At 52.7% G+C, this 24215-nt stretch overlaps 1 protein-coding gene across 6 annotated transcripts in view; it reads right to left on the bottom strand.

The window, feature by feature from the left end:
- Nucleotides 1–24215, bottom strand: part of CCDC33 (coiled-coil domain containing 33) — a 101360-nt gene that overhangs the window by 45303 nt on the left and 31842 nt on the right. For 5 of the 6 annotated variants that reach the window (XM_004056491.5, XM_055363745.2, XM_063698695.1 and 2 more), the window contains exons 5-10: nt 23904–24020; nt 19515–19606; nt 18417–18537; nt 11217–11346; nt 10507–10640; nt 9459–9530 (exon numbers count right to left, since the gene is read on the bottom strand). In XM_004056491.5, coding sequence (XP_004056539.4) covers nt 9459–9530; nt 10507–10640; nt 11217–11346; nt 18417–18537; nt 19515–19606; nt 23904–24020 — 666 coding nt within the window. The remainder of the gene's footprint in view (nt 1–9458; nt 9531–10506; nt 10641–11216; nt 11347–18416; nt 18538–19514; nt 19607–23903; nt 24021–24215) is intronic. The other variant, XM_063698696.1, reaches the window with a different exon arrangement.

Below are 24215 nucleotides of genomic sequence, written 5' to 3'. Positions count from 1 at the left end.
CTTATCTCTTCAGCTGTAGGCGAAGCTCAGACAACAGGCCCCTCCAAGAGGGCTTGCTGCCTCCCCTGCATATAGCGAGCCTCATTTATGGCATCCTGCGTGCTCTTGCAGCTGCAGTGGGGTTTGAAGCTCCGGGTCTGTCTCCCAGCCAAGAAGGGCCCCAGTGTTAATCCTTGGTGGGGCCATGATTCATTTGCCAGAAAGTGGTGTTAGAGGGTTAATCCCAAAGCAAGTTGTGAGGCCAGAGGAGGGGCGCCACTGATAAGAATTTTTAAAAATTCTGTTGGGGATTTTAGTATGAAAGTCCTGCCTGTGGCTCAGTGGTTTGACTGTGGGCTCAGTCTTGTTACCCTGAAACCTGGCTTTCTGAATTTATTTTTTTCCCTTGGGTTTCCCCTATTCTCACGCAGAGAGACCTTTCCAACACAGATGAAATCACATCCTACTGCTGCTCCAAGACCTTTGTTAGTTTCCTACCACTTTATGATAAAGCCCTCACCCTGCACCCTAGCACCCAGGTCCTGTCCTCACCCAGGTCCTCTACAATCTAGACTTCATCTAGCTTTCTAGTCTCACTGCCCATTACAGTTCTCATATGTCATGTGCTCCAGACACTGTCATGCCTCCATGCCTTTGCACATGGGGGTCCCTTTGCCTGAAGCACCCTTGCTTTGCCAATTTCCAACCCACTATTTGGAACAGAGCTCAGACCATGCCTTTCTGTGATGCTTTCCCTGACCTCTGTATATTCAATGCACCAATCTCAACCAGGACCCTTAGTAAGATGGGTGGTAGTGATCTGTTGGGGTGCTTTACTGCTTGGCACAGGTTAGAAATCTAATAAATGGCTTTGGGAGGCCAAGGCAGGTGGATCGTGAGGTCAGGAGTTTGAGACCAGCCTGGCCAACATGGTGAAACCCCATCTCTACTAAAAATACAACAATTAGCTGGGCGTGGTGGCGGTCACCTGTAATCCCAGCTACTGGGGAGACTAAGGCAGGAGAATCGTTTGAACCCAGGAGGTGGAGGTTGAAGTGAGCCGAGATCATGCTATTGTGCTCCAGCCTGGGCAACAGGTCAGGACTCCGTCTCAAAAAAGAAAAAAAAAAAAAAAGAAAAGAAAAGAAACCTAACAAATGGTTAATGAATGAATGACCTTGGCTGGGCCAGAGATACATCTTGGCTGAAGGCACTGAAGGGAGGTCTATGCTAAAGTGGTTGGGTTTTCAGAAGGGGGGAATCCCAAGACCAACTCCCATTTTCTGAGTTTTGTCTAGAAGCTTCTGCCATGTCTCTCTCTATTCCTTCCCTCCCCCTTCTTCAATCTACCAATTATGCACTGGGCTCACAGGGAGAGCAGAGTAAGGGAAGGGAGTGTTCAATGTCCAGTTTTCTCAGTCATCTCTGCATTCTGACTTAATACACACCATCTGCAGCCAGGAGTTGTAGGCTCACATTCTCAAGGCAACACTAGGTTCTGTGGTTGGTGAGGTATTTAAAAAAATAAATAAATTGACACAGGGTCTCACTCTGTTGCCCAGGCTGGGGTGTAGTGGCACCACCTCAGCTCACTGTAGCCTCAACCTCCCAAGTTCAAGCAATCCTCCTGCCCCAGCACCCCCAAGTGGCACCATCTCAGCTCATTGCAGCCTCAACCTCCCAGGTTCAAGCAATCCTCCTGCCTCAGCGCCCCCAAGTAGCTAGGACTACAGGTGCACAACACCATGCCTGGCTAATTTTTGCATTTTTAGTAGAGATGGGGTTTTGCCATGTTGCCCGGGCTGGTCTCGAACTCCTGAGCTCAAGTGATCTGCCCACCTTGGCCTCCCAAAGTGTTGGGATTATGGGCATGAGCCACTATGCCCAGCCTGGTGAGACATTTGAGATGAGCTAAAGCAGGTCTTCTGAATGACTAGCAATTGGAAGCAGTATGCCTCTCCATCCAGCCCTTCCCATTCTGGCCTATTGTGGAGCTCCTAGGCTCCACAGCCCCCAACTCAGGGCAGGGTACATTGAGGACTTCAGCAAGTCTGGCTTCTGGAGAGATGGTTGTCTGTCTCTTCCCCCACTTCATTCTCAGAAAATTGCAGCGAGACCAAATGTGGTGCTGGCGATGTTTATCTTCAGCACCTGACAAGGCCTCCTGATGTCCTTATGGAAGGGAAGCTGGTGGAGCAGCTGTCATGAGGGGCGGGCACCGAGTGATGGGTTCGCAGGGCTCCACCAACTCCCCTCCCCCAGGAGCCCTGTCCTCATCCCTGATGAGTTCAGCATGTTTGTCAGAAACCTGGGTGAAAGACACTAAGAGATCCCTTTACCGAGCATCTGCAGGACACTGTGCTAGGTACCTGCACATGCTTCCTCATTCAATCTTCACTATGTTCCTGGCTGGTAGAGATTACAATCCCCTTTTATGGATGAGAACAGTGAAACTCAGGATGGCTAAGATCAAATGGAAGATCCAGATTCAAGCCCAGGTCTACAGGCTTACAAGGTGGACACTGCAGCACTTCAAGTGTCTTGGCCACCTCCACAGATGACCTGGAGCTTGGGGTTGGGGGTACAGATGGGGCTGTGAGTGTGTTGCATGATAAAATCAGGGTCCAGAATGATCTCAAGCTTAGAAGATGGGCTGAGATGAAAAAGGTGAAATACCACAGGGGAGAGAAACCCTGTCTAAGTTCAGTATAGAACAGCAGGGAGGCAAGATGCAGACATGCTGCTTACTGATGTGCCAGAGTCGGACTCTGGCTCTAAACAGACCCTCACTGCTTTGATAAATACTAAAATAGAACCAAAGCTAGGCTTCAGCTGCACCAAAGGGGAGAATGTATTCAGAGAGAGGGAGTGATGTTCCTACTCTACCTCTAATGCTGATTGGGCCCCACAGTTTTGGGGGATACTTTAACAGGAATGTTGTCAAGAGGAGACAACCAGCAGGACGAGAATCAGAAACCAAGTGCACAAAGAGGAAGAGGAACGAGAGTGGGTTCAGGCTGGAGATGCCATAAATAGTTTGCAAATGTCAGTAGGGCTGACATGGTTATAGGCCCTGACTTTTCTGGAGTTGGCCTATGGGAGGAAAAGGCAGGGCCAGGGGGAGGAAATTGAAGAGAGACAGAAGGAAGTTTAGAAGGGAGCTAGTAGAGGATGGAGAGGGCATCCTGGGTGGTAATGAGCTCTCTGTCATGGGAAGTGACCAAGTAGAGTCTGTCAAACTCTGTGTGTGTTCTGGAGGGACTGTTCAGTTCCTTCTCTCTGAAGTGGGCAGCATGGGAGTTGCATGATCACCAAGGGAGGCCAATATTGTTCCCTGAATCTATAGGGGGATTCAGGCATTGTGGAAAGCCTGTAGGAGCCTCCGTCATGGCAGCGCAGGAGGAGAGGTGGGATGGCCAGCCCTGCTCCCACACAGATTCTGTGACCTGGGGGCCAGGTTGGCCTTGTGAAAGCACAGACTCTCATGTCTCTCCTGCCCCATCCTAAGCTTCCTTTGATTTGTTTGTTTGTTTTCTGTTTTTTGAGACAGCCTTGCTCTGTCGCCCAGGCTGGAGTGCAGTGGTGTGATCTCGGCTCACTGCAACCTCCGCCTCCCAGTAGCTGGGATTACAGGCTCCTGCCACCAAGCCCAGCTAATTTTTGTATTTTTAGTAAAGACGGGGTTTCTCCATGTTGGCCAGGCTGGTCTCAAACTCCTGACCTCAGGTGATCCGCCCACCTCGGCCTCCCAAAGTGCTGGGATTACAGGTGTACAGATTTTAATCTCTCCAGAGCCACCAGGCCCAGCTCTAAGTTTTCTTTGGATGGGATGGGAAGAGCTCTACACTGGACCTAGAACCTGAGCAGGTGAGGGAAAGGGCACCTGTGGGTGAGGGGTGGATCTGTCTCCTCTGCCTCCTGCCAAATGACCTGAGGCAATGAGAAGATAGGAGGGCAGAGGCTTTGGGTGTGGGAGGGAGGGCAGTGAGGGATGGTGTGAGATGGTGGCAGGGAAAGGGTCTCTCTCTCTGGATCCATCCTTATGGTAGTGTTTTCAGAGATGGAGTCTTGGGGGTGGGAACAGAGCCTTCAGAGGGCAGAACCAGTGGAGGAGACTGCTGTGCTGCCCTGGGCACTGGCCCATTCAGGCCGCTGTGCTTGGGGAAGAAATGGAGGGAGGTTTGTGTTGCGGTTTCTCTAAGGACCAGCCCAGGGGTGTCAGGTGTGGCTTACAAAAAATCTATAAAAATTCTTCAAAAGCCAGCATGATGCTGCCTGTCCCCTGCCCTTTCCTCTATATTTGCTAAATGGCCACTTGTCCTCACTCTGGGCTGGTCTCCAGAGAGATCTTTGTAACTAGTCTGAAAAGAAGCCACCAGAGTAGCATCAAAGGCTTGCCCCACTCCCTCCCTATGAGGGGAAGAGGGAGGGGGAAGGTCAGATGGGACCATGGCAGCTGCCCCTTCCCTCAGTGGTGGCAGCAGGTGCCACTGCCACCTCTCCTCAAATGCACCCTCTCTATACTCCCAGGAAGCCAGGGGGTTTCACGTCATCCCAGCATCTCTGTGGGCTGTGGGCTGAGGAGGGTGTGGCCACCCATCTGAGAGGCCTTACTTCTGCTTGGTGCCCTATCTGGGCAAGGTGATGGATCCCAAATCTTAAATGCAAGAGGAGAAATGTTGCTGTATACCCAGATGACGGCATGAACTTGTCCCACCTCATGGGGAGGTGCATTTCCAGGCAGAGAGGCAGGAACTGATGCAGTGAGCACCTACTGTGTGCATGCCAGGCTCCAATCCATAAGGTCAGCCCAGGAAACCTGGGCAGTGTGGGCCTCACTTCAAAGAGGCTGGCTGCAAGCTGGAGGGTACCCAGGATGCTGTGGGATCTCGAAACCAGTTCATTAAGAAAGCCAAGCTGCTTTGCCTGGGGAAGTGTAGACTCCCCAGGGACCACATCACACTCTTCAAAGAGAAGAGACTGAGATCAGAGGAGGAATGGAGGAGACCAAAGGTTTCTGTGTGTGTGTATGTGGAGTAGCCATAGGCTCATGGAGTTTTTTTGTTTGTTTTTGTTTTTGAGACACAGTCTTGCTCTGTTGTCCAGGCTGGAGTGCAGTGGCATGATCTTGGCTCACTGCAACCTCTACGTCCCAGGTTCAAGTTATTCTCCTGCCTCAGCCTCCCAAGTAGCTGGGATTACAGGCACCCACCACCATACCCAACTAATTTTTGTATTTTTAGTAGAGACAGGGTTTCACCATGTTGGCCAGGCTGGTCTTGAATTCCTGACCTCATGATCCGCCCGCCTCAGACTCCTAAAGTCTTGGGATTACAGGCGTGAGCCACCGCACCCAGCCAGACTCATGGATTTTTAGAGCCTAATGGACCTCAAAGGCCAGTCCCCACTGAATGTGCAATAAAGGGAAGTTTTCTGTGTATGTGTTTTTGTATATGAGTGTACATGTTTTTCTAGTTTTTGTGTGATCTGTGTGTGTTCATATACGTACTCACCTACACACACAAGCCATCTTAATGCAGATCACTTTAAGCAGCAAATGACTAGAGAAGTCCTACCAGAGGGTAAAAAACAAACCCATCACCAACCAACCACCTTCAAGTGCAATATTCCAAACCAGAGACCACCACCTCTTGCCATTCACTGAGACTGCAGGCTTTGTTATCTAGTCTGCCCTCAAAAGTGTCGGCTGACTATGTGATCTATGTAGGAGGCTTGCTGGGGTCGCCCTGCAGCCTCGGGGGCAAAGCCAGGAGCTTGGGGCAGAGGGAGGTCCCCAGGAGGCAGGTTGAGCTCAATGTGGGGTGGCCATTTCTATCACTCAGCCATGGGAAGGCCTGCTTCTGGAGGTAGTGAGCTGTCTGTCATGTCAGCACAGGAGGAGAGACTGGGATGACCACGTGCTGCCAGGGAGATTGCTGTCCAGGGTTGGCTGTTGAGAGAGACCACTGCTGTCTCTGCCTATTTGCAAATTTCACCATGCTGGTTCTGAAAGCTCTGAGAATGGGTTATGTGGTAGTGGCGGGTGTGGGGAAGCTGTGTTCACCAAAATGTCCAATTACCCAGGACAGCCTGTGCCCAAAACTCCTGGACATGGAGGCTCATGGGAAAGAGCCTATGTCCTCAGACTGGGGCTGGGACCAAATAGGGCACGCACATTCATTTCTCCTGAAGCATTTCCGCTCTGTGACAGCACTGACCATGTCTGACCACATGCAAAGAGCTACCCCTAGGATGGAGTTGTTGACCATGTGAACGAGGGGCCTGAGAGGCCCAATATCACAAGTCTTGGCAGCTGGAGTGTCCACAGGACTCTAAGACCTCCAGGTGTCAGTTGGTGGCTTCTGGACCCATTATGCAATATTTGATTTAAAGGGTGGAAGAGTTGATGGCCCCAGCCCTGCTGCTGCCTTCCCAAAGTCTAGGATGCAGAGATGAATACCAGGTACCTTCCATGATGAAGTTGCAGGCAACACCTTAGGCGCAACAATAAGGGGGCAGGAACCTGATCTCTTTGTTATAGCAGCTTAGCTCATCACCGTACTCAGCTACCATGAGGAGTCCAAATAGCCCCTTCAAGGACTCCGTATCATGTCACCTTGTTTGAGTTTCCTCAGACCCTTTATCATTAGCTGATATGAATTATTTGTTTATTGTCTGTTCCATACTCCCTGCTAAGAATGCAAGCTTTACAAAGACAGGGCCTGATTGTTTTTTTTTCTTCTTCTTCAATGTAATATTCCTAAAATCCAGAACAGCAATTGCTCATGTGGGTGCTTCATAAATGTTTGCAGTTGTGTAGAGAACAATGATGGTATTGCAGTGAAGGTGGTGATGAGGGTTGGAGAAGGGGATGGGCCCCTTTAGACTTAGCTGTAATGCCATCTGACCTGTTCATGAATTCTCAACACTTTCCTGCCATCCCTTAGGGAGAAGGATGCCAAAAGGGCTCAGACACTAGAGAGCCATGTCCAAGCCCAATGAAGATGTGAGCTCAAATCAAAATGAGGTCCATGGCTGCCAACCCCTCCTCCTCCCCATTTCAATCCACAATGGCAGCCAAAATTCTCCTTCTTGCCTTGCATGGTACCTGACATGCAGTGACTCCTCATCAAATATACATGGAATAAAAGAATAAATGAATGGGTGCTGCAGCTGCAAGGACTTCATGGTGAATTTAACCACATTAGCACTTTACACTTAGGCTCCTAAATTGGTCTTCAAGATTCTAGAATCAAAGGGAGTCAGTTATTGGCCAATTCTCAGATAGTTTACCAAGAAATAGTTCCACTACAAAGAGATTTAGCTTCCGTGTGTGCCACTGCAGGTGTGAAAACGTCTGTGTGTCAGTTTGCATATATGTGAGAGCGTGTACATATGCGTTAAGAGTGTGCATCCTTCTTGCCAAGGTATGTGCGCACACATCTGTGTGTCTGTGACCATGTGTAGATATTCACACGTGATTAATGAGAGTGTATATGTAGAGGGTGTGTGTATGTGTGTGTGTGTGTGTGTGAATTCTTGGCTGCAGAATCTGAATTTCTGCTAGTACTATTTTCTTGGTACACACCCAATCCTGATCCCCTTTCTTTTCCTTTCTTCTCAGAAATCCATTACTAAAAGGTTTTTTACCCGCCTCCAGGGGGAGGGGGTTGGGGGAAGGAGACGCTAAAATCACAAGGCCCAGATCAAAACACTCAGCAGCTAAATGAATTCGGCAGCATTTTCCCGCATGACTTGGAGGGATAATTTAGTGAGGCCGCCAGCTGGAAGGAAAGGGATTAATTCTGCACTTAGCACAGCTCCAGTGAATAATTCATTACTGGAGACCTTTGTGCCCAGCCCCTGGGCAATGGGGAAACTGTTCTGCCCACCTGCCTGTTGCCTGCCTGGGCCCACTAGTCAGTCCCCTGACCAGGGGCACCTGACGCTCCTTTTAGTCCCAGGATACACATGCCCAGTGGAAGGGGCAGGAGACAGGGGGAGGTGGGGAGGGGCTGGCAGTGGCCAGTGGCCACAGGCAGACTCTATACCTTGGGAAGAGGCCCCGGAGGGTTGGGCTCCAAACTGGGAAGTTTGCGACCTTTTTCTCCAAGATTCTGGTTCCTCTTTCTTGGGGTTTGTTGCTTCTACCCTTGAGAGGGCAATCCTGAACACCTATAGCAGGGAGTGCTAATGGGGTCTCAGGCCCTCTCCAGAGGCCTTGTAAAGGCACTTTCAGGCTGGTACCAACCCAGATATACTCCTCATACCCTACACCATAGGATTCCCTGTGTTCTTCCTGAGTGAGGTCGCAGAGCCAAGTGCCACCCCAGAGCTGGTGGATATTTTTCCTGCGTGGGAAGAAGGCAGGAGTGGGTTGGCGCGGACATTAGTCCCTGCAAACACTTTCTGGGTTCATGGTCCTAAACTACCCACATCCCAGCACCACTGAGAGGAAAGAGGGAAAGTCCAGCGGGTGCCTGGCATGTGCACTGCAGCCAAATGAGCAGGGTCTAAGCTGGGCTGAGACCAGGTGTAGCTAGCTAGAGGGATCGAGGCTCATCCAGCAGGCAGGGCTTAGCCCTGGGTGTCTTCACATTTGGACCAACCCAGCTGTGGTAGACAGAATTCCAAAAACGGGCCTCCAAGATTTTACACCCTCATTCTTGGAACCTGTGAATATGATGACTGATCACTCCTGGGATTATGTTTGTTACATGGCACTGTTGACTTTAAGATACGAAGATGATTAGAAGGGCCTGACCTTACCACACCAGCCCCTCTAAAATCCCTCTAAAAGCACCTCTAAAAGTTTTCTGTGGCTGCTGACAGAAGAGGAAGTCAGAGTTTTGAGGTGTGACAGGGACTGGACATGCCTGCTGGCTGAAGATGAACGGGGCCATTGTGAGGGGGCATGTGGGCGTCCTTCAGGAGCTGAGAGCAGCCCCGGCTGACAGCCTGCAAGGAGACCGGGAAGTGAGTCTGGCACTGCAGGGAACTGGATTGTGGCAGCTACCTGAATGAATTTGGAAGCAGATTCCTCCCCATAACCCCCAGAAAGGAATGCGACCCTGCCAACATCTTGATTCCAGCCACCCTGTGTCATGGGACCTACATATAGAAGTGTCAGCTAATAAATGGGCATTGTTTTAAGCTGCTAATTTGGTTATAAAGCAATAGAAAACTGATATCCTAGCTCACCCTTGCAGAACCTCCATCCCAGTGAGCCAGACTTGGCTTGGGCTTGGTCAGAGGCTGACTCCAAGGTCTGGGTGGCCCTCTGCTCACAACTCTCCTCTTCCTAATCCCAGCTCTCTCTACGTTTTTCTGGAGTCTCAAATCACCCTTAGACGTTTCTATCCAAAGTAGTAGTCCCATCCTCCCAGAAGTCCCTGAACAAAGCCAGCAATTGTGAAGGAAGTTGGATCTCACTGACATGTGCCTGCTGGCCCTGACCTTCCCCTGGCCCACAGCCTTACCTCAGAGGAAAGCAGCTGGAAGGAGAGATCCACTGTGGGGGCCTCATCATTGATAGTTTTCAGGCTGGTGTCCTGGGGAGGAAAAGGGAGCACTCAGACCATGCTGGCCAGGGCAGCTTCCGCCTCTGCCCCACCTACTGTTCTGGATTTCTCTGGAAGGTGTCACCTGCGGGCTGCACCCAGGAGGGTGGGAGGGAGGTGGGAGCTGGCCTCCTGCTTCTGCCCTCGCAAACTGCCTCCACACCACCCCTTCTAAACCCCTCTAGAGACCTGTCTGGCACTACCAGGCTCATCTGACAGAGAGATTCTCATTCATTGAGGTCTATTATGTCAGGATGGCCAGAAGTATTTTAGCGGAAATGGTGGCATAGGAATAGAGAATGATGGTAACGATATTATTCATTCTTGTTGAGAACGTACTCTAAGTGCTTTCCATGGGTTTTCTCATGAAATCTCACAGCAACCCTATGAAAAAAGTGCTATTGCCATGTACCCATTTTATAGGCAAGGAAACTGAGGCATTGACACTTTCAGTAGTTTTCCCATGGTCATGTTAGCTGGTATGTGGTGGAACCAGAATTTGGACCCAGACAGTCTGGCTCTAGAGCCTGAGCTCTGAACTCTCTTGTTATACACAGAGATTGTGTACTCGGCATGCTTCTCCTGTGTTACAGACGAGGACTCTCGTGGTTCAGTAATGTGCCTGAATTTCCACAGTGAGGATTTGAACTGTGGTTCAAATCAGGGTCTGGCTGGCTGAAAGCCTGAACTCTTGCACTGTCTCACAGGGTCACCCTGTACTTGTCTCCCAAGTTGCTCAGGGGCAATTTCTCTGGCTTGGTTCGTCATAGTCCCAGAGGCAAGACTGGCTTCTGGGGTTCCAGGGAGCTCCTCACTTCTAGACTGGGTGGCTTCCCTGGTGGGTGCCTTGACAGAAGCTTCTGGAGAAGCCAAATTCTCCTATGGAGGTGTGGTGAGGTGGGGCAGGGTGAGGCAGGGTGGGGCCAGGTGGGCATGCTAGGGGCCCAGTTCAGGGCAGGGGGCTCACCATGATGGGGAGCCGCTCCACGTGAAGCCCGTCCAAGCCTTTCCCTGTCAGCATCTTCTGGTACAAACGGCTCTTTAGTGGCAACACAGAGATGCCCAGGGGCTGGTTGAGGGTCCACGGCTGGCTGCCTTTCACTGTGGGGGGAAGGATCAACTAGGGCTCCTGCCAAAGTCCCCACCTTGGCCCCATCCTTTAATACCTGACATCCAGTCCTCCTGTCTCCCGCCGCCTGCTTTCCTGCCTCCTGGCCTTTCCCTGCACATACCTCCTCTTCTCATCTTCAGGGCTTTGTGAACTCAAAGCCAACTCTAAACATACTCTGTGTGCCTGGGAATTTATATACATCAGCCTCGTCTCTACCCTTTGGGGGCTTCAATCCCACAGTGCAGAAAACTGTGGATCAGCTGGTCTCTGAAGCCCATCTCCCTCACCCCTCTCTGTGAGTTCCGAGGGCTCTAGCCCTCCCCCATCACTGATGGGTGCAATAAAACAAAGCTTGGGGCCAAGACCTAGTATGGGACAGGCCCACGTGTCCTGGCCTGTGGACAAGGAACGCAGCCAGCTCTCCTCTGCCTGCATTAGGAAGCCGCCTGGACACCTGGGAACCATCCATCCCTGTGGGAGGCAGAGGTGGGATGGTCTGAACACCCTTTCATAATACAAATCTCCTGAGGCATGGCTGCCCTGGCGAGGCACCAGGGGTCACGTACTTGAAGTTGAGGAGTAGTACTCCAGCACCAGGGCTGTGTCTTCTGAGAAGTTGGTAGCTCCATCTCGGCCTTGGAAGAGGAAGGACTGATTCCACAGGGGCTGCTCTGGGGGTCCCCCAGGCTTGGACAGCTGGAGGGAGAGAGTAGGAGCAGGTGGTGGGGGCCACAGCTTCTCCCAAATCAAGGCATACTCAGATATTTGGTTTTGTGTATCTAGATTTGTCACAAATGTTTCTCCCAACTATAAAAGCAAGCTGGCTGGGCACAGTGGCTCATGCCTGTAATCCCAGCATTTTGGGAGGCCAAGGCAAGTGGATCACTTGAGGTCAGGAGTTCAAGACCAGCCTGGCCAACATGGCAAAACCCTGTCTCTACTAAAAATACAAAAATTAGCTAGGTGTGGTGGGGGACTCCTGTAATCCCAGCTACCCAGGAGGCTGAGGCAGGAGAACTGCTTGAACCCGGGGGGGCAGAGGTTGCAGTGAGATGAGATCGCGCCACTGCACTCCAGCCTGGGTGACAGAGCGAAACTCCGTCTCTAAATAAATAAATAAATAAATAAATAAGTAAATGCAGCACACATGTAATAAATACATTTAGGAAAATGCAAAAAAAAAAATAGGAAGAAGAAAAACACCTCCTGTGTTCCTATGATAAACACAATAATTCATAAAACTGTGCTTCTTCCTAGTTTTTTTCTGTGTATATTTTGTGTATAATCACCATTCTAGCATCCTGCATTTTTCATTTGCCAGTAAAACCTAAGCAGATCCAAAATCACAGAAAGCTCATTACCCATGACTTGAGTAACTTCAGGATATGAAGTTCATGTCCAAGTGCCCTGATTTCTTCCTTCCCATTTTTCCCTATAATAACACTGCATTGAACATTCTTTGCTACATATCTTCATGTCACAAATTACTTCCTTAGTACAACTACCTAAAATGGAATTGCTGGGTTATAGGACATGTGTATTTTAGGACACCTCATTCACTACTGGTAAACTGTTTTCCTAAAGTGTTGTATCCGTGTTCACACCCATGGCTGGTGGTGTCACAGATGCCAAGTTAGACATGACCTCTGTCTGTGTCACCAGCCCCTCTCTTTCCCACACAGTTTCCCCAGCCCCTTGCAGAGGCCAAGACATCTCTGCAGACTACAGAGCCTCCGTGTGCCCGCAGTGTGGGCCAGTGGGCACTTGGGGGACTTGATGGCACCCTAGGTCAGCAGTTAGGGCACACATGGGTATGATTTAAACAATGAAACAAGACAGTATTAACTGTAGCACTGCCCAATAAGAGAGCTATAGGAAATATTCCCATGGGTGGTCAGAAAAGCCTCCTTAAAGGAAGCAGAACCAGAGAAAGGCTCTGAAGGAAGGTCTGGCTGGGTGAAGAGAGGGATAAAGGTCTTCAGGATGGGAAAACAGCACAAGCAAAAATGTGGAGTGGCACTGAGCACACCCTGTGCAGAGGACGCCTGAAATGAGGAGAGACTCCAGGGGGAGGCCCAGCATCTGCCAAGGCCAGAAGGTGGGGGATGGGAGATGGCCATCGGCCCTTAACTCCCAGCAGGCAGCCCTGCAGTGTCCCAGCACAGGGCGGGGCTGCGGGTCGTTGCTACAGACCCACCAAGTGGCTGCCTTGCCTCTGTTCCCCAGCCAGGGGCTGTCAGCAACAGTAGCAGCCGCTCCCACCTCCTGCTCCCCCACAGGAATCAGTCATTGCTCGAAAAGGTCAGCACAAATGCACTGCGGCTCCAGGAGTTATTGATGCAGGATCATGAAATATCAGTGTAGGTCCACTTCCCCACAGTGGCAGGGTGCTGATGACGGTCACACTAATGGGCCTGGTTTGTCCAGGCCCAGCCCAAGGCTCAGCTGTGTCTGCCCCTGCCCCTGAGGAGATGGGTTGCAGTCACTGCAGGGCTAGGGTGCCCTGGACACCTGAACAGAGACTGCAATGATGGGAGCTTCCCACTTCTTATGGGAGTTTGGCCAACAGGTCCGGTGAGAGAAAGAAGTGGGTTCTGAGTTCTGTGGGGCTTGGGAGTGATCTTTCAGGATTGATCCCCAAAGCATGTCCCTCCCAGAGTCACCCCATTCTCCTGGGTTCAGGAGGGTCGACATGGCTGGGACTGTCTGCCAGGCATTGGGGCACCTGTGACTCAGTCCCCTGCTGTCCATACCTTGCTCCTACCCTGGAAGAGGGTTATTTAGTAGACGCTAGCTGCCCTTTCTGGGACCTATTCATGTGTCTAAATGGAGCCTATGAAGCCAGAGGTGGTGAGTGGCTGCCTGCCCAATAAGGAACAGCCCTTTCCCTGAGTAGTTTCCCAGGGCAAGTCACCTAGGAAAGATCACTTCAGACCTAGGACTGGGGAGGGAGGGTCAGCCTGTCTTGTGCATGTGCAGGCAGGAGTGGTGGGAACTCAAAGTTAGAAGACATGCAGTCTGATGCCAGAGCCCTGGTGAGGGTGCCGTGGCTGATGTGTGTGCAGGATGGGGGCGGGGAGAGGCAGGCATCGCCTGCAGATGCTAATGGGAAGGGCCACAGCGGTAGTGGAATTACGGAATGTCATTAACCCTCAGCTGTGATCTTCAGAAAAGCCATTAACCCCCAGCCATGGAGGCAGACCTGCTTCCCCTGGGGACAGAGCCTTCATTCCATGGCCCCTCCATGCCCGCCGCCTCATTTCCCCTGGGCCCACCCACATCCACCTCTGCCTGCTCTGCCCAGGCATAGTGGCCGCCATCTGGAGGAGTAGCTGCTGGGAGCAGATGCTGGGCTGGGGTCTCTAGGGAGCTAGGACCCCTTGGTTCTGGGCCTGGGTCTGCCTCAACCTTGCCGTGTGGCCTTCAAGTCCCTTCTCTTTGGGACCTACTTTTCCCATCATCCCATGGGGATATGCCTCAAACTCCTCACTTTGAAAGCCTGTTGTAAGGTTAAAGGAGACAATGGATGTTTTGCTATTAAGATGTAAGTTCAACTTCACTGAACTCAGCAAATGTTGACTCTGGGGGGCTTCTCCATGCCAGATGCCTGCGGGGTGCTGCTAGAGCCAGAATCTGCCCCCGACCCTGTAGCCCACCATCATCCAGGAGGATAGGGGACAGACAGACAGACAGACAGACACACACAAACATGTAGAGTCCTAAGCAAGCTGTGGTTGTGGGAGCTGGGGTGTGCGAGGAGAAAGCCATGACTTCTGACCCCATTCCTCAGGGAGGACCTGAAGGACAAGGGCAGTAGGTAAGGAAGAGGAAGGCCATTCCAGACTGCGAGTGCAGCAGAGGCGGAGGCTGGAGGTGGGAATGGGCAGCGTGGGTGTGGAGAACAGCAAGCCGTCCAGTGGGGCTGCAGAATGCCTGTATGAGCTGGAGCCATAAGCCAGGAGGATGGAGGGCACAGGGCCTGTGGACCTGGCTGAGAGTGGGACTTTGCCTTGTCGTGATAGTGACAGGGGGCCCAGGGGAAGGGCTAGGCAGGGGATGCCCTGGCTGCTCCTCAGAGAATGGATGGCAGGGGCCTGAGGGGAGGCCAGCACTAGGGCAGGGTCTGTGGGGATGGAAGGGGCCCCAGGAGAGCTTGGGGACAGGCCAGCTGTGGGGCTGAGAGAGGAGGGGATGGTGGTGGGCACACATGGCTTCCCGGAGCTCCACTCCAGCTCTGTAGGAGACCAGGACAACAGGAGCAGCCTGTTGGGCAATGGGCCCCTTCCAAGGTGCTGGGGTAGGAGTAACTTACACGGCCCACCCTATGTTGGTTCCAGCAGGCTGGACCAGGTGAAGTCCGACAGGCCATCTACCCCTTAACTCACCAGTTTAGCCTTTGCCATCATCACCAGGCTCCACTGAGGGCCACCTAGCCCACCACCATGCCCCTCCTTGCCTCATCACCAGCAGATGGCCCTTGGGTTCGGGTGGCTCCGCCTCCATAACCTTCCACATTTATACCAGCAAGGCAGAGCCACACCCCTGCTTAGTGATTGGCTCAGGGAAGTGCATGTAACCCAATCCTCGCTAATCAGACAGGAAGGAGGTCTGCTGAGGGATGGCTGGGTAAGGCTGGTTTCCAGTTGCTCTTTAAAACCACTTACAAGAAGAGAGGGTGCGGCTGGGTGCGGTGCCTCAGGCCTGTAATTCCAGCACTTTGGGAGGCCAAGGTGGGCGTATCGCCAGAGGTCGGGAGTTCAAGATCAGCCTGGTTAACATGGTTAAACCCTATCTCTACTAAATATACAAAATTAGCTGGGCGTGGTGGCGCTCGCCTGTAATCCCAGATACTCGGGAGGCTGAGGCAGGAGAATTACTTGAACCCAGGAGGGAGAGGTTGCAGTGTGAGCCAGGATTGTGCCACTGCACTCCAGCCTGGGGGACAGAGACTTGGTCGCAAAAAAAAAAAAGAGAGGCTGCCTCTTATCTGCTGGTCTTTCATTCTATTTGGGTGAAGTGCCCCCATGAGCCGTTAGCCAGCTGAAGATGGTAATTCGGGGTGTTGGAAAGATCCTGAGACCTCGAGGATGCTTCTGAGCCTGAGCATCCACCAATTCTGGCAGCATTCTATGTCGTGAGTTGATGTGGTGTGTGACAATAAATATCCTTAGTATTTAAGCCAATCCAAGTTGGGGTTTCTGTTACTTGGAGCCAGATGTGAAAAGGGCAGTGGTGAGGCTGGCCTCAGAGGGGACACTGGCACTAGGGGAGGTACAGCTCTGTTAAGAGTGGAACCCATTTACCTTGGACCCTGGGCCTGGACACTTTGCAAAGATTATCCTTTGAGTTCTCCTAACAGATTGGAATCAATGAGTCTGGAGAAAGGAGCAGCTTACCAAAGGTCATGCAGCCAGTAAGTCACAGAGCTGGGGTCAAACCCAGGTCAAACAGTGCTTTTGCACGGTGACAGTTGGTGAGAAATCACAGCCCCCCAAGATGTCAGAGAGGGCAGGCCCTAAAATTATCAAGTCCAATCCCACCCCCTCAACTGTAGAGATGAGGGGACTGATGCTCAAAGGGAACAGGGCAGGGGTCTGTGTGAAGACTGAGCTCAGGCTGCTGACTGGTGCCCCTCCAGGTACGGCTCTGCCCGGGCAATCCCCACCCCTCCTTACCACAGCAGCCTGCTCCTGTTCTCTCACTGCTGCACCTGGGCACCTCTGTGCCAGCTGCCAGCAAATTCCCAACCTGGCCCAGCTGCCATGGGGTTGGGTGATGTTCAACAGGTGTCCTGCCATTGCTGGACTGGGTCCCACACATGCAAAAAGCATTGGGAACAAGTCTCTGTAGTGAGTGGCACCTCTCCCACCCAGACTAGTTAGGCAGCAAAGGCAGCCAGAGAAAGCCTGGGGGTGGGAGCGGGCACACTCATTAAAGCAGGCAGTGCCTCTTGCCCCTTGGGACAGCCTGCTGATTGGTTCTTAATTTTCTGGGCAAATGCAGGGCCATGTGTGAGGTAACTCTAGGGAAATCAGGCAAACGATTGGTTTGGGTTTGAAGCCTCTGTCCCCAGGGTCCCCCTTTGTCCCACTCCTCCCCACCACCATCACTCTACCCCATGTCTGAGCCTTCTTCAAATGTCTTTGCCTTTAAACGAAGCCTGGGCTCCAAAGGGGTGTCTTGTTCTATTTTTGCTATGCCAGACATAAGCACTGGTGGGCAGACAATAGGAGGGACCTCCAAAAATCCCTCTGTCCCCCAAGGCCCCTAGGAATGTTGGGACCATCGTGTAGGGCAAGCTGGCAGTGAAGCGCAGATCATGAGAAGAGACCAATCTGGCTATTCCCCTCAACCCAGCCATGGTCTGTGCGTGCACCCGCCCCCAACCTCATACTCAAACACACGGCCCTCCTGTCTGCCCTGACATGCGTCATAGCCTGCCTGTCTCCACCTCACACTTGTGCTATTGCTGTGCCCAACCTGTACCAACCCTTCCTCTGTTAAAAATTCAAGACTGCCGGCCGAGTGCAGTGGCTCATGCCTGTAATTCCAGCACTTTGGGAGGCCGAGGTGGACAGGTCACAAGGTCAGGAGTTTGAGACCAGCCTGGCCAACATGGTGAAACTCCATCTCTACTAAAAATACAAAAATTAGCTGGGCATGGTGGCGGGTGCCAGTAATCCCAGCTACTTGGGAGGCTGAGGCAGGAGAATCGCTTGAACCTGGGAGGCGGAGGTTGCTAGTGAGCCAAGATGGTGCCACTGCACTCCAGCCTGGGCGACAAGAGCAAGACTCTGTCTCAAAAAAAAAAAAAAAAAAAAAAAAATTCAAGACTGCCTTCCCTAATCCAGGCTTTACATCCCTCTCCTCTGATTAAAAAAATTGTTTTCGCTGGGCGCAGTGACTCATGCCTGTAATCCCAGCCTTTTGGGAGGCCAAAGCGGGTGGATCACCTGAGGTCAGGAGTTCGAGACCAGCCTGGCCGACATGGTGAAACCCTGTCTCTACTAAAAGGATAAAAATTAGCCAGGCATGGTGGCATGTGCCTATAAGCCCAGCTACTTGAGAGGCTGAGGCAGGAGAATTGCTTGAACCTGGGAGGCAGAGGTTGCAGTGAGCCAAGACTGCGCCACTGCACTCCAGCCTGGGAGACAACAGCGAGGCTCTGTCTCAAAAAAAATTTTTTTACTGGGTTAAAATATACGTAACACAACATTCACCATTGTAGCCATTTTTAATGTACAGTTCAGTGATATTAAATGCATTCATTTGTTCGTATTGTTGTGTAACCATCACCACTATCTATTTCCAGGACTTTTCATCACTTGAAACAGAAACTAGGTACTTATGACCTGTAACTCCCCATTCTTTCCTTTCCCCAGCCCCTGTAGCCACTGTTCTACATTCTGACTCTGAATTTTCCTATTCTAGGTATCCCATATAAGTGGAATCATACATTTGTCCTTTTGTATCTTCTCCTCTGATGTGATAGCCCTGACAGGCCCTCCCAGTTTGTTATTAGATTATACATTATCTTGCATTGATGTTCAACTTTTTCACCCACGTGACTCCCATCTTCACCAGACCAAGAGTTCCTGGAGGGCAGTTTCTCTGCCACACAGGCGAGCACAGCACTGGGTATGCCGTGGGATTCAGTCAACTCTTACTCAATAGTCAAGGGAACTGCTGACTGACTCACTGAGTGAGGGAACAGTGAATGTGTGGGGTAGTTACAGGAAGCTGGAACCACTGGGGAGGAGACATACCTGAGGGCATCCGTTCTGGCTGACGCGAGGCACGTCAAAGTTCATCACGGACGGGATAGGGAAAGACAGTGGGGTGATGGGCAGCCCCACAGAGGCCAGGTCCCTGTTGGCCTGGCTGACCCTGGGGAGGCAGGGAGACAGGGTCAGTGCTCTGGGCGCTGCACCTGAGCCTGGCAGCCCAGGGCCCCCCGCTTTGACTCTGGGTTGATGCAAGAGAAGGGAGTTGCAGGGACCCCACCGAGTTCAGGCCTGGACCTCAAGACAAGTGGGGACCACTGGGCTGGGCGTGCATCAGTCATCTTCCTTCCTCCAACAAGCAAGGGGTCTTCATAAGTCATAAAAACTCAACAGGAGATACAGAGAAGTAGGGGAGTCATCCTGGGCCATCAGGGCCAGTTGGAAGTGACTGAGACAGACCCTGACTCCCAGGAGTCGGTGCTGTGGCAGAAAGCACACGTTCATAGGGGAATTTCCCACTGTGTGGCAAAGTATGAATCTCCTCCTGAGGACTGTGACTCCAACAGACTCAAAAGGAGGTCTAGGGGAGGAGGGGATGAGTTGTGGCTGGGGCCAGGGAGACCTCCAGGATGAGGAGGGAGGAGACTCCGCCCAGCAGGGCTAAAGGCTGTGAAGTTCCAAGATGGCCTTTGGGGCCAACCACTGGCTGGAGCCTGTGGCCCTGAGCTAGAGTGGGAGGGGGGAGTGGGGAGGTGGTGGGTGTGAGGCAGGGAGGCAGGTTGGAGGGGCTGAGGTTCCCTGAGCAGGGAATGAGGACCCCTCTTGTTGTCCTCCCCACACTCTCTAGCTGTTAGGCCTGGTATCGGCACTCATCCCCACCACCTGCCCTCCAGCTTGCTCTCAGGAGAGGACTGAGCTGCCCCTTTCCAGGGGCCTGGGCTCTCCCTGGGGAAAGAAAGGCATGGTCTGCTGCAGGAAGCTTACTGGGACCTCAGACCCAGTGGAGAGGCTTGAAGGACCTTAGGGGAAGAGGGGTTGCTGGAGGTCCTGGAATCAGCCCATGGCAGCAGTGACAGCCTCACCCCCTCCTCTGCCCTCTGCTCTGCCCTCCTCACCCAGGTCCACCTGGGCCCCACTCACTTAAATTCCTTGTAGTTGGGAACCACCCGGGCAATCACCACTATGGGGTTGGGGTTGTTGGCCAGGGGCTCGTTGACTCCCCGGAGAAAGATCTGGAGAGGAGAGGAGAGGAGGCAGGTGAACACCATGTGGCCTTGGGACCTTCCAGAGACAGCCAGCCAGACTGCCTACCCTCTTTTTCCCCATCCGTGAGCTCATGGCTGCCTCCACACTTGACACCTGCTTCTCCCTGTTCCCTGCCTTACTCGGTCCTTGCTTTGCACCAGGCTGCCCTCCCTCAGGAAGCCTTCTCTGCCGAGCTGAGGCAACTGCTCCTGCTTTCTGTCCTGGGATTTACCAATGGATCTCTTACACTAGTTTCTTTGGGGAGAAAGGGTACGATGAGAGTTGGGTCCTGGGAAGGGAGGTTGTGTTCTAACCTCGGCCCCTCCACTGGCTCCTGGGGAGGGGTTGGGCTAGAGGTAGGGCTAGGTGTTCCAGCTCCTTCGTTTCTGTCAGTCAAATGAGACTCCTCCCAGGGCTGTGAGGGGTCTCTGATTAGATTGTTTGTGAGAGAGCACTTTATAAACTGAAGACAGGAAGCCCAGGTCTGGTTTCTCCGACCATGCTGAACTTCCTGAGATCAGCGGCCACAGCCAGGCTCCCCTTGCCTCCCTGGTGCCCATCACCCTGGTGCCTGCTCCAGTGCTCACCCTGGTGCCTGCTCTCCTGCCTTGCTGGTTTCCCCAGGAAGTACTGGTTTGGAACAGGATCATAGCATCCGCATCTCTGGGCTCCTCTTTCTTCATCAGATCCCGGTTGTCACTCCCCTGACCGCCCTTAGTTGTTCCCTCCTCAGTCCTCTGTCACCCCCTAAGGGCTTCCCTGCCTCCCAGTCCTGACTGCCCTCTCCTCTCCTCCAGGCTTCTATTGGCGCAGCTTTCAGAGAGCAGAGCGGGGTCCCAGCAGGAGGTTACAAAGCAGGAGTGGACAGCGTCACCTTGCTCCAACCCTCACTGACCCCCTTCTCAGCCTGGGCCTGGGGGACACTGGAAGGCAGACAGGGGAGACAGGGAGTCTGTCCCCATGTGCCTCTGCTGCCAGCCTAAGAGGCCCTGATCTCCCGGACCCTGACCCTCACCCTGTATCACCAATGGCTCCCACTCTCCCTCAGCCCTCACCCATCTCCCACTCGGCTCTCATTCCTCTTGCTCCTTCGATTCCTCTGCCTCCTCACTAGCCTCTCCACTTCTGTTCCTTTCCCTAATCCATCCTCTTTCCCAGGCAACTTGACACAGGATGGCAAAAGTGCTCTTGTTAAAAATGAACTGGGTCACGTTATTCCCTGCCCGACACCCCACAAGCCCCTCTGCCGTGTCTCCCGACAGGCCCCCAGTCCCTGTCTTCTTGCTCCAGACTCTTTTACTCCTGCCACATACCCCTCTTATTTCTGCCACAGGGTCTTTGCACATGCTGATTCCTCTACTCAGACTCCCTGCAGCTCCCACCAACCCATCGTGGCTGGCTCCTTCTCATCCTGTAGCTTAAAGATCACCACCTCTGAGAAACCTCCCGTGACCATTCTTAATAAAGTAGCCCACCCTGTCCTCCTGATCTCAGTTGTTGGATTCCCTTTGCCGTAGCACTCATCATAGCTTATGTTTATTCTAATTTATTTCTTGTTTATTTTCTGTCTATTTGTCTAGATCCCAAGCTCCATACGAGCAGGGACCATGTCTGTCTCATTCACGGTTGTCATCCTAGGTTTTAACAAAAGTGCCTGGCATAGAAAAGAGCTCGATATCTGTTTGTGGATAAATGAGGATCATATGGGCCGGGCGCGATGGGTCATGCCTGTAATCCCAGCACTTTGGGAGGCCGAGGCTGGTGGATCACAAGGTCAGCAGTTCGAGACCAGCCTGGCCAATATGGTGAAACCCTGTCTGTACTAACAATACAAAAAAATTAGCTGGGCGTGGTGACACACGCCTGTAGTCCCAGCTACTCGGGAGGCTGAGGCAGGAGAATTACTTGAACCTGGGAGGTGGAGGTTGCAGTGAGCTGAGGTCACGCCACTGCACTCTAGCCTGGGTGACAGAGCAAGACTCCATCTCAAAAAAAAAATGAGGATCATATGAATGAAGGAGAAAAGAGGGGAACAGTGGAGGAAAAGATTTACCCTTCTTGTGTTTGTGAGCATGAAAGAAGAAGAGATAGAGAAACAGAAAGACCCAAGAGGAAGAAGGGGAGAAGGCAGGCAGTGGTTTGGGTGAGGGTCTTGGGGGATGTGTGGGATCCTAGTTCCACGGTGCTGATGGGAAGAGAAGCAGGAAGAAGAAGGGGCTCTGGACACAGCTGACGGACTCTGCCCCAGGTACAGCTTGGGATAGGAAGAGGTCCTCACTGGTCTATTCCAGCTCAGCCATTCACTCCAGCTGGGTCACATTGGCCAGTTCCTGCTCCACTCTGGGCCTGTTTCCCCACTTGTGCATGGAAGAATTGAACTACAATCTCCCCTGAGTTTCTAGCTCTGACTTTCAATGGGAGGAGAGGGCCCAGGAGTGAGGCTTGTTCTGGATCATTCTCCCTTTTCTCCCTCCGCACCCTCCTTTCAGGCTCCTCTTTCAATACCCATCTCAGCTGGTTGTCCCACCTCTAACCCCACACAGATGTGGGCTGATGGGCACGTACAATAGTCCTTAGGGCCTCGCAGCTCTCACTGAGGGCTCTGGAGACTGAATCCCTTCATCACATTCAAAGGATTGAATCTCTGATGGTACATTTCACACTTTGGATGGGTCTGGGGTCTGGGGCTGAGGGATTTCACTGGAGGCTGGCAGGCCCTATTGCTCACAGGCTCCCCAGCAGGTGTAAGACTAAAAAGGGGGTGGTGGCAGCTAATTTGCACCTGTTCTGTGTGGACTCTGATCAGGTGTGAATGAGACAGCTGCCCAAGTACACCTGCTCATGACAGCCTGGGAAGTAGCAGAAGTTCCTGCTCCTGCCTTGCGCTCACCATCAGGAGCAGGCAGCTGCTCTGTGGCCATACCTGTCACACGGAAGGAGAGGGCATCTGTGCTGGGGCAGGAGAGTGGGCAGGGTGCTGTGAGCCAGAGAAGGCCCCTACTCTACCGCTCTACCAGGCAAGTCAGAGGGCTGGGTGGGGTGGGGCAGCTCCACAGCAGCCCTAAAGTTCTGCCTGTGTCTTGGGGATGTGGCCTCCTCCCTGTGGGATGTGGCCTCCTCCCTGTGGGGTGCGGCCTGGGGACAGCAAGGCCAGGCTGTTGCCCCTCTTCCTTGTTCTGTGTGTGTGTAAATTGCTGGCTGTCCTCAGGAAAGGGCGTGATAGAAGGTGGCGGGGAGCAGAGGGCGCCTGTAGGTCTGATATGCTGGCATCAGAGGGGTGGCTGTGGGGGAGTAGAAATGTGGGTTAGGAGTTTTGGCTCCCATACCATACTCCCCTTGGGTCTCAGTGTCCCTGGCTGTGAAAGAAGGCAAAAGAATGCTTCCTTCCCTGCCAGGCCCACGGTGCTGGTGGGAAGTAGGGGGGTGGGAAGGATAGGAACAGATCAGCCATGTTTGGGTAGGTGGAAGCTCAGAGCTTGGGTCCTGTGGCTCCCACCCTGATCATACTCAGGCCATAGCTGAATTTGAATCTGTCACCCATGGGCAGTTCGAAAGTTGGGGGGAATGGGAGAGGGGCCAGGTCCCTGCATCATGTCTGCTTTGAGCATCAAGAGTTCCTCCCAAAGCTGCTAATTGGCCTAGGGGGTGGATGGTGATGGGTCAAGGGGCAGTGGCCAGGCCCAAGGTGGGCCCAGCCCTGTCCTGGCTAATGGAAGAGGCTCTGTAAACAGTTGCTGGATGAATAAATGAATGAATAAACTAAATACCTAATCGCCAGACCAGTCAAACCTCTTTAGACACAGTGCAGAAGGAAAGCTCAAGGAGTCCCTAAACTTTTGCTTGGGGGCCAAGGCACTATCCCAGAAGGGGAAGAATAGAGCAGGAAACTGCTGGGCTGTGGGCTAAGGGGGAGCACGGGGCTTCTCCCCTGCCCCTGGCATAAGATTCGGGGAGACAGGCTCTGGGAGGCTCTGGTCCCCACTGCAGCACAGAGACAGTACACCAGGAGCAGCAGTGTGGCTGAGCCCCTGCCCCCCACCTCCAAGGCAGAGAGGGAAGGAGAAGAGGCTTGAGCATCTTCATCCTTGTCATCCCTGCCAAAGGGCTTGTCTTCACAACTCCTTTTGCTATTTTGGAAAGCCCTGGTTTCTTTTTCCATCCTTGACATCTCTGCTCCACACCCTCAGGTCAGCCAGAGGGGGCTAAGGGCAAGGCGGGGGGCCTGCTCAAAGCTTGGCCCTTTCCCACCCCACCCACCACCCTAGAGGGCCCCAGCCCTGGTACCTCCAGAGCCATGTGGTTGCAGCCGATGTAGTGGGGGATGAAGCTGCTCTTCCGAACGACTGTTGCGTACAACTGGGTCTTGGCAGTGGCTTCATCGGCTTTCCCAGACTCAGTGGGCTGGAGACAGGGTTGGGGCAGAAGACAAGAGGAAGGAGAGTGTCTAAGGGGCAGATCCTGGCCATAAATCCAGCCCTCTGCAGACAATCACTTGGCATTGCTCCGCTGGGGCTCCGAGCTGATAATTAAAGCTCATGGTCCCTGTGAGCCCTTCCAAGGAGATCAATATAATAAATCTTCCCTTTTCCATTTGAA

Source organism: Gorilla gorilla, chromosome 16 (genome assembly GCF_029281585.2).
Source record: "Gorilla gorilla gorilla isolate KB3781 chromosome 16, NHGRI_mGorGor1-v2.1_pri, whole genome shotgun sequence".
Classification (NCBI taxonomy): domain Eukaryota; kingdom Metazoa; phylum Chordata; class Mammalia; order Primates; family Hominidae; genus Gorilla; species Gorilla gorilla.
This window is presented reverse-complemented; position numbering and strand designations above follow the sequence as displayed.